The sequence below is a fragment of the Syzygium oleosum genome, unplaced genomic scaffold (assembly GCF_021117445.2).
Source record: "Syzygium oleosum isolate NSW1041296 unplaced genomic scaffold, Sole_v2.1 Sole_v2.07, whole genome shotgun sequence".
Taxonomy (NCBI): Eukaryota; Viridiplantae; Streptophyta; class Magnoliopsida; order Myrtales; family Myrtaceae; genus Syzygium; species Syzygium oleosum.
Window position 1 is genome coordinate 5,801,952 of NW_026607491.1, and position 9,995 is coordinate 5,811,946.

General features: G+C 41.4%; 1 protein-coding gene across 1 annotated transcript; it reads left to right on the forward strand.

Annotated features, from left to right (window-relative positions):
* The first annotated feature begins 898 nt into the window (after positions 1-898).
* On the forward strand, positions 899-7,786 carry LOC115667939 (DNA repair protein XRCC2 homolog). The gene is made up of 10 exons (XM_056313013.1): positions 899-1,160; positions 1,426-1,573; positions 1,704-1,807; positions 2,471-2,541; positions 4,718-4,780; positions 5,680-5,811; positions 6,391-6,493; positions 7,037-7,073; positions 7,180-7,283; positions 7,379-7,786. The coding sequence occupies exons 1-10, from the start codon at positions 966-968 to the stop codon at positions 7,400-7,402; spliced, it is 981 nt and encodes a 326-aa protein (XP_056168988.1). The 5' UTR covers positions 899-965; the 3' UTR covers positions 7,403-7,786.
* The last annotated feature ends 2,209 nt before the right edge of the window (positions 7,787-9,995 follow it).

Here is a 9,995-nt window from a genome sequence, read left to right on the forward strand (position 1 = left end):
AACCCTGCATCAGATTATACTTAGGAAGATGGCCTAATCCACATGGCCAACTGATGGCATTGTTTCGATTTGCTTTCCTGTTTATGCGATCAACACTTTCTGTTCTTACTACCGACAAAAAGGCGGTTGTTTCCCGAGCGAAAAGACAACCTCTCTTTCTCTCTCTCCCCCTCTCTCTCGGTTCAATTCCCATTACAATTTGGTATTTTGAAGGGGGAAGTAGCGAGTTCCGAGCTAATGCTCGGAGAAACCACTGCGTACTGTAGGCTTATCTTTGTCTTTGCTTGGGTTACATATTTAAGGCTTATCAAAGAAAACGAGCATGAACGACAACAATGTGTTGAAAGCTTCCAGGATGGCTCACCCCCATCAGTGTCAAGCTCGTTGAGGAATTTAAATACGAGAGGTAGTAGCTAGTTCTTAGTTTTCGCTATAACCCTTTACCTGGCCAAAAACAGGCAATTAGAAGTAGTGATGTTGAGAGGAACTCAAATTAAAGAAACAGCCTATGGATGTACGGATACATTGATTTTCCACATTTTTATAAGATAGAATCCACTTTCAACTTAGAAATAGTGGAGTTATGGATCCATCTAGACTGTCCATAAATAAAATTAACGCTATCTACCTAGTAAATCGTAATGGAAATTATTTTCTTTCTTGACAAGTAGCGAAAAAGTGTTACTTTACTTGAATAATTTTGAATGCCAATGTGCGTTTTCAAGACTATGGGTGCGTTAGGAGCAAGCTGCTCTGGGTTTTTATGTCATGGTCAGAAAAATATATTCTTTTTTTTTTCTTCACTTTTAATGCACGGACTATACGCTGCAGGAGGGCACGAGTGATATTACCACAAAGTTCAGGGACTAGAATTTCAAACTTTCTTATTCCCCCTCTAGTTCTCTCTTCTTCTTCACCAGCTTCAGAGAAGCCTGCGAGAGGGAAGTTGACAATTGGAAAAAAAAATGAGCGGCGAAGCAGCAGCAGCGAAAAGGTGGATCAATGGCGACGAGAGCGCGCAGCAGATGCTCGGTCGAGCCCTGACGTCGCGCCCGTCGTTCGCGCTCCCTCCTCCGCTCCACAGAGCCCCTCTCCGCGCCGGCAACGTCGTCGAGATCGCTGGCCCCTCTCCTTCCGCCAAGACCCAGATCCTCGTTCAGGTCCCTCATTCTTGCCCTGTTCTTTCCTTCTTTTCTGCCGAATTCTGGTGTGAAAAATTGCGCCTTTAAGCAGGAGACATCATCCGTCGCATCGAATTGCTCGCACCCGTTAGTAGAATGTGCTGATTGTCTTGTTTTTTTTTTTTTGAGCTGGTGCTGCTTGGTTTGTTGTTTAGTCCATTGTCGAGAGTTGAGTAGTGGGAAAGTGCGCCGGTTGATGGGTCGTATGGCGAGATGGCTGAAAGTCGGCTTTTTGCCTCTCTAGGCTGCAGTGAGCTGCATTCTCCCGAAAGAGCGGAACGGGGTGCACTACGGCGGGCTCGGGCATTCGGTGCTCTACATCGACCTGGACTGTCGGTTTGACGTCTCGAGGCTGGTGGAAATGCTCAGACACCGGATCGTGCAGGTTAATGGTGAGCCGAGACCTTTTCTTTCGAATGAGCAATTCTAGAAGGGTATGAACTCGTGATGTGGAACTAATTTAAGGCTATGGTGAAATTGGTCGAAGTTACGAGACTCCATGCATCGGTTTTTCTTGGGCAGGGTGCTCGTCTACTGCCGACAATGAGGAAATCCTTAAGCTGTCCATGAGACAATTCTCGTACATTCGCTGCTATGATAGTTTCGAGCTGCTTGCGACTCTAAAAGTAAGAGGTCTTGTCCTTGATATTTAGTTTCCAACCATTCTGCCCACAAGGTTGATGCTTAGCTGGTTAGTTCTCTTCAGAGAGCAATTTTCATGTTATGTACTGATCGGTGTTTTCGAGAAACTTTAATAATGTTAGAGTTTGCAGTAAAGTCAGTGAAATTTAAATAAAAAGGGAAAAACATGACTAAGAAGAAGAATGTGTGGAGCATTGGCTCAAAAGTCAAGTTTGTCTGGATATCTGCTACATAGTCATCTATGATCTTAAGAGTAAGCGAATATGTCTTGGCTTTGATCAGTCGGACCTTTTAACGCTCATACCTCACTATAAATGTACTTCCAACTTATTTTTGGCCAAAAAAAAGGAATATACTTGCCCACAGATACTTAAATACTTAAATTAGATCTGCAAAAGTTTTTGGATGTTTCAGAAGTACTGTCTGATCAACTTTCAAAGCATTTATTATGAATTAAACAAGCATCACTTGGTTTAAATTGACCATAGGTTACTGTCGACTGAGATCATGACATATTCATACATCATGTTTGTGTTCCTAAAATATTTACTCAGTGGTAACACACTAATGCCTTGGTCAAGCCTTTTAAATATAGTGTGCGTACTTTATGAAAAGTAGTATCGGCTCACAGGTGCTTATTGTTTCAGACTCTGCATCACTGGCTTGAAAAGGAAAAGAAATCCGATGGTATCGGTGGTCATTTTCTCATGATCGACAGGTTTGTCATGGAATCTGATAAAGTCAAGTCACATCATTGTACTTGGCTTTTTTGGCATAACTCTTTAGAGTTTGGTCCATTTCTAGTTTTCATGTGTGTTTAAAATTATTTGAGTCAATAGACTAGAATTATTTCCTATGTAAATGTTGCAACTTTTTCAGGTAAAGTAATTGGGTTTTTCGTTTGATAGTACAATGCATACTTGTAGAAGCTTCTAACGAGGAAAAAGAGTGTTAGTTTTATTATTAGATAATTAGCAAGTTGGGTTTATTTTAGGAAAGGGTATTTAGGTCTTTGTATCAAGGCTTAACCCTAAGCCTATATATACTTGGTTTATCTCAATAATAAAGAAGATCTCTTTTACCAAATTACATGGTATCAGAGCCACAGTAAAACCCTAATCCTAATCCTAAATTAAGCCCTAACCCTAGCCTAACCCACACGTCTCGCGTGTCTTAGCTCGCGCGCCTCAGCGCGACCTCGCGCGCTCCTCGGCGCGACCTCGCGCGCTCCTCGGCGCGACCTCGCGCCCCCCCGCGCGCGACTCAGCGCGCCTCCAGAGCGCGACTCAGCGCCTCTTCCAGTGATGTGATTCGCAGAGAGAGGCAAACAGATGTGAAGAAATTTTTGGTCATGTTCCCGTTGCTTCTCTCTTGATCCGTCTTGGTTATGGGATTTTTGCTCGTGTTTCTCTGCTGTCTTGCACTGTCTGATGTGAAGACATTGTTTTTAATTAAAGTGTAGTGGTGGTTGATGTGGTGAGCAGATCTGGTTGATGTGGTAGTGGAAGTTAGTGTGGTGAGTCAGTTTATGAGCTCTCCTCGTATTACTCACTGGCAAGCTGTCTTACATATTATACGATATTTGAAGGGAGCCCCAGGTCAAGGGCTTGTATTCCATAATCGGGGTCATCTTAATGTAGCTGGTTATTCTGAGCCAGACTCTTTGGAGGTGACAGGATACTCTGATGCAGATTGGGCTGGTTGTCCTGTAGATCGCCGGTCTATATCAGGGTACTGTGTATTCCTTGGAGGTAATCTTGTGTCGTGGAAGAGTAAGAAACAATCGGTTGTTTCTCGATCTAGTGCGTACGGGAATATCGTGCTATGGCTAACGTTACAAGTGAGCTTCAGTGGATTCGTATGTTGTTGACTCGAGATTGGATTACATATGGCGGGATCGTCTACTCTCCATTGTGACAATCAATCTGCCATTCATATTGCTAGTAATCCAGTGTTTCATGAGCGAACTAAGCATATAGAGATTGATTGTCACTTTGTTCGGGAAAAGGTGAATTGTGGTGATATACAGCTGGTACATACACGGTCTGAGGAGCAATTAGCAGACATTTTCACGAAACCTCTACGGCGTGGACGAGTTTCATATATTTGCAGCAAGTTAGGTCTTTTTGATATGTATGCCCCAACTTGAGGGGGAGTGTTAGTTTTATTATTAGATAATTAGCAAGTTGGGTTTATTTTAGGAAAGGGTATTTAGGTCTTTGTATCAAGGCTTAACCCTAAGCCTATATATACTTGGTTTATCTCAATAATAAAGAAGATCTCTTTTACCAAATTACAAAGAGAAAGGTGTACTGTGGTAAATTTAAAAAGACCGAGGTTGCTTATTATCATGGATCTCAGCAAAAATTGCCAATCGAATGGACTTGGGTCTGGTGGCAACTCAACTCCTTCAAAGTTATCCGCTGTTCTTCCCAAGCATAATGGAGTCAAAATCCAAATATGTATTCTTTTGCAACACCAGGTTCCAGCATCACCAATAGACTTTTACTGAGATCCATGGTAGCAAGCAAGGAGGATGCAGGCAATTCTTTGTTTTCTGTTACATTCACTGAAGACTGTGTTTTGTCTTACGGACTTTTTGGGAATTTTCACTCGAATACTGAATTTTAATAATGCAGACTGTTCCAAATTCTCACAAGGGCTCTGAGTTTTTATGTGGCGTTGTTTCTAGTTTAATTTCTGAATACATTTATGCCAGAAGATGGCTATAATTCTGTAGAGTTCCGGTTATGTAAAATTGATCTCCCCGTAATCTTGACCAGCAGATGAAGTGTATATTGCAGTATGAATTAATATAGTTCTTTGGTTTTTCTTAAATGAGGACAGGTAGGGAACATGTTGACTTACCACTCATCTGCAACTTTATTTGACAGTATTGGCGCATTTCATTGGGTAGATCGTGCTTCCACGTCATTGCCTCTTGGGGGAAAGAACAGGTAATGACTGTAGTCTTTTTGTTTGGATTCGACATGACATAAATCTGTCTCTCCCTGTATCTTTGCACCCATAGCACTCATAAAACCATTCATTGTTGCAGAATGTCTGTCCATAGTACCTCTGGAATCTTCTCTTGACTCTGTTCTGGCTGATTTTAGGCGTTTATAGGCTTCATGTGCCAATTTTTTCGTATTAGCTTTGTTTTATTAGTCTTTCTATGACTGTTTTTGAATATTCCTGATGTACTTGAACAGTTTTCCCTATTAATCAATCATTACTTTATAAAAACAACATGGAGACTATGCTGGACTCAGAAACCGAATTAGCTTCCTCATGTTATCATATTCTAATTTCACATTTTAATACCTAGGCAGTTTTGTGAACAGGGGAGTATCGTATTGTAAAGATGCGAAACTCAGTTGTTGGATTCTGTGGAATATTTATCCAAGTTCAGATATATTCAAAACCAAATATATGGATGTTTAACAAATACTAAGTAGGAATCATACAAAGGAAAATGGTACTACATGGTTATGAGAACAATAGCCTAGCAATCGATCATGAATACAGTGATTTTGGTCATTGTGGTGAGCAGATTAGTAGATCATCATCACTGGTCTATACATTATTTTGCTTGGTTTTCTTTTCAAATTAGACATTGCCGGGCTGTCTTACCTTATTATCAGCTCTACTTTAGTTTGAAGTTTTTCTCCTTGTGCATAGTTTTCTCTTATAGTTGTCTCCATTGAATCTGTGAGTTCCAAATTTATTATACATCATACATAATGATGTCATTGAATTTTCAATACTGCATTATATTTTGTTGCACAGCTATGTTGAAATTCTTTCCCTCTCTTCTTTGGGTTTACCTGATGTTGTTGAAATTTGTAATGTCTAGGAAATGCCTCTCTTTGCAGAATGTATTGGAGGTTGTAGTGGAAGATCTGAGAAAGCTGTTGTCGGTACATCCCATGCTTGTTATTGTTACGAAAGCAACCATTGTCGCACCAACTGGGAATGAGTTCAGGAGGTAAGAGTTTAGAGACATAACAACAATCTGTATATACATGTATGTGGAGAAAATCATATGCAAGAGAATGGATACTTTACGTCATCTATTTAATAGTTCACCACAGCTATACACCGTGCTTAACACTGGCTGCTTTTGAATTTTGAGAAGTTGCTGCAGTACTAAGTCAAAGTGTTAACTGGAAGAGTTTCAACTAAATGGCCTAAAACATGTACTCTAGCTTCCTGCATGTTCGATTCAATGCCCTCCTTAGCTCCTGACCTTCATATCCACTATGTCAATAATGTCTTCATCATTCTCAACCGCAGGCTTTCATGGGTTACGTTTTGGAATTTATTCTATGTGACGAATACTTTGCTTCATGTTATCAGTTACTGAAACTTACCTTGTAAAACCCCGGTTGGAAGTTTGACCGTTATTTCTCCACTGCTTATTCGATTCAATAATCAATTGAAACCTGAACTCATAAATCTTAATTTGTTTACGGGTTTAAATCGTTACTCTGCTTCTTGTCATTTGCTTTTTTTCAAAATAGTAACATATTCTTCGACTTTGGTATTATGATGCCTTTTCTTACAGGAATTACAAAAGATGGCCATCCTCAGGCACTCCTTATACAAGCAGTGAATTAGAAGGGCTTCAGAAACCTTATTTTCGTGAATATATGCCTTCAATCTGGCAGGTTGTTTCTGAATTGTCCTCCACTCTTTTGTGTGGAGGAATCTGCCTGAGTATACCATTATTTAGGTTTTCACTGATTGTTGAAATATTTATACATCATATATCTTGGTGAATGGGCTGTTTATAATACTGATTTGGCGTAATTTCTGAGCAAATAAGGTGAAAAAATGGAAAGCTGAACTTTACTTTAAAGGTCAAATACTTTACTCATCTTCTCTCAGGACGTATGCTCCAAAAACATCAATTCATCATAATTATAATGGATGTTTGACACTTACTTGAGTGCCACTTTTTCTGTTTTTTTTTTCCTTATTTTTCCCTATTGCTTATTTTTTCTATTTCTGTAACTTAGTTATTACTCAGTGAATTGTTGCTTCAAAGCACCAGTACAGAAAATGTTGTCAATGGCACTGAAGCACAGTCTCTCTCTCTTTGATCTTTCTTGTAGTCATCCTTTGATCGTACCAGTAACCCGTATCACTTGAGCTTTTAAAGGATTTGTTGCATAGAACTGAAATGTTGCCTTTCTTTTCCTTGGTGCCAGTCCTTCGTTACGCATAGGATACTCGTGCAAGGTTCAGGTTTGTAAAATTTTCTTCTGCTGAAAGTTGTTGCCTGATGTCACTGACTTAAACACACTAGTATTTTATGGTACGAATGAATGACATACAGCTCTTTGTCCTGCAGATGATCATATTGCCATGCCAAAATCTCAAGAAAATGACGCAGCTTATGTGTCAGAATGGTTGCTTCCACGTCTAAATTTCTTGGACAAATTTGTGGTGCGAGATGTAAGAATATCCAAAAGCTTCTCATTGAATTCGAAATGGAATCAATTTTTCAGTTTGTGCCCCTGGACATTTCTGATAAACTCTACGACTTGCAGGCTGGTGTTTTCCTTGTTTCATGAAGTGTAACATCTGGACCTGTTTTACTTGTTGACATCCGCACACAAGCAAGGTCAAGATTGTTCTACTAAATAGTCTATTGCTGTGTTGTCCTTTAGTTTCATTCTATTTGGTTCTTGTAAATATCCACCTTGGCACCCCGGATAAGCTTCTTGTCAACGGCATTGGGGTTTTTGCACATGTTGATGCGAGTATATGTCGATCTTCTTGCATGTCGTGGGTCTTCTTTCTCTTTGAGGGTTCAAGTTGAAGCTCATCTCACGGCTGCTCTTGTCTATAGTCAACAGTTATGGAGCATCTTCCTTCAATATGGTATTGATTGTTCAGCACGATGGAATAAGTATCGTGAGAAATCTGATCTGAATGCATTTGTTGAAGTTGGATGATGTGCTTGGATTGTCTTTCCTAGTTTACCGAAGGTTTTGAGTGGCGCTGAAAGCGCTGTCTAGTCAATACTAGCAGGGACTAGACGATTACATGCATGATGGCTGCTGCTATGCTAATGATCCGGTAGCGACTAGTCCTTTGTAGTTGACATACCGAGTGTAACGACCTCGGCCCCACCACGCTTCCGCTGCGCCACTCCTTGTGTAATATTGTCCGCTTTGGATACTAAGGCTCCGTTCGTTTGGCGGAAAATATTCTCCCGGAAAATATTCTCCGGGTTTTCCGGTGTTCGGGGGGCGGAAAACGTTTTCCGTGGGAAAATATTTTCCTTCCCCCCTCACAAAATAGCCTAAGTCTACGGAAAATGACTTCCGCTTCTTCAAAAGCGGAAATCATTTTCCGGAGCTTCTTCTTCTTCTTCTTCACTAAGGTCGCCGGCCGTCGCCGCCGCCGGTCGCCGCGGCCGCCGCCGGTCGCCTACCGCCGCCGTGAAACTTTTTCATATTGGTCGCCGAACACCGGAAAATTATGTTCCGGAAAAACATTTTCCAGGAAAATGACTTCCGGGAAAATATTTTCCAAAAGGAGAATATTTTCCGCCAAACGAATGGAGCCTAAGTCCTCACGGTTTTAAAACGCGTTACACAAGGGTTAGGGGCCAAGTCTTATAAACTCACCAAGATCTCACTCCCTAAGCAATGTGGGACAAGAGCAATGTAATCCCTTGCCATCCTATAAGCCTGCCGGAAGCCTCTCCTTGTCCAGGTCATCGGACCCCGGCGATCACTCCCCGCCCTCGTCGGACCGGGTCGTTACACCGAGCTTTGTATCTTCGAGTTGGTTACCTCGTGTCATTTGATACGTAGGTAAGGAAAAAGGAGAGAACCCGTCGTCTTTGTTTACAAAGCATGTTGCTAAACTTCCTTTTATTCGATCGAGTACCTCAACTTTTCTAATAGGGCTCAATGTGGGCCTTCCGTAGAAGAAGGGCCGTGCCACGTGATTTTTGGTTGATGTAAGCTCGCTTAGCAAAAATTATGCAGATGCGCCAACTGGGATTTGCCAACACAAATTTAAATGAATTAAAACAACGTGCCTTCTTTTTGTTCCCTCTTCGTCTTCTTGCTTGCCCAGCCACGCTTGAACAGAAAGAACGAGCAGATGCTTGACTGAATAACGAGCAAAATTTGAGATATTTAGGATGTTATTATCTAGTGTGTCTATCGGATGAGCTTGCTAGGAAAAAAGGAGTCAAAAGAGTTATTACATAGTAAAAGCTTACTAATTTAACTTACATAGTTAAAGCATACTAATTGGCGTCACGCCAAGTATCATAGGCAAATGACACAACCCGTACGGCCTTGATGTGTCAGAAGACCGGGACAACCTTCCTTCAATGGGTTGTGATCCATCATACCACGTTCAATTTAGCCCGGCAATTCAGTTTTCTCAAGTGAACACACATTACGTGTATGCAGTGATCCTCCATCATGATGATCATCTTGTTCTGAGCATGAAAATTCCAGCGACGCTCCTGTAGCCCCGACTGTATCAACCGCTTTGTATCGTTCGATTGCCACTAGGGGTGATCGGTTCCCAGTCCGGTCCGGTCCCAAGGTGGAACCGGGAACTGGACTGAGAGAACCGGTTCTCAATTTTGGAAATCGCGGACCGGACTGATTGGTTCTAGGATCGGGAACCGGACTGGACTGCCGGTCCAATGGAACCGGTCACTTAGAGTTTAGTATTTTTTTTTGGTTAAATACTTAAGGTTTGATTCACATTTTACTAATTTTTGTTAATGAATTTATGTCAATGAAGTTCACTTAGGGCTTAATTCACATTTTACTAATTTTTATCAATGCATTTATGATAATGAAGTTCATTTAGAGTTTAGTTCACATTTTATTAATTTTTTTTAAAAAAAATAACAAAAATATATATTAAATAGTCGGTCCGGTTCTCCCTTGGAACCGGGAACCGGACCGCCCGGAAACCGGTTCCGCTTTTAGGAATCGGGAACCGGACCGATAGTCCCGAGAACCGGACCAAACCCGTCGGTCCGGTCCGATCCGGTCCCGGTTTGAGCGGTCCAAGTTGCTCACCCCTAATTGCCTCGCCGAGCATGTCCCGATGATCGGGATGAATCTTAGCGACGGTTCGTTGGATTCGGACCGTGCCGTTCCAATTTCGCCCTTTATAGATTTT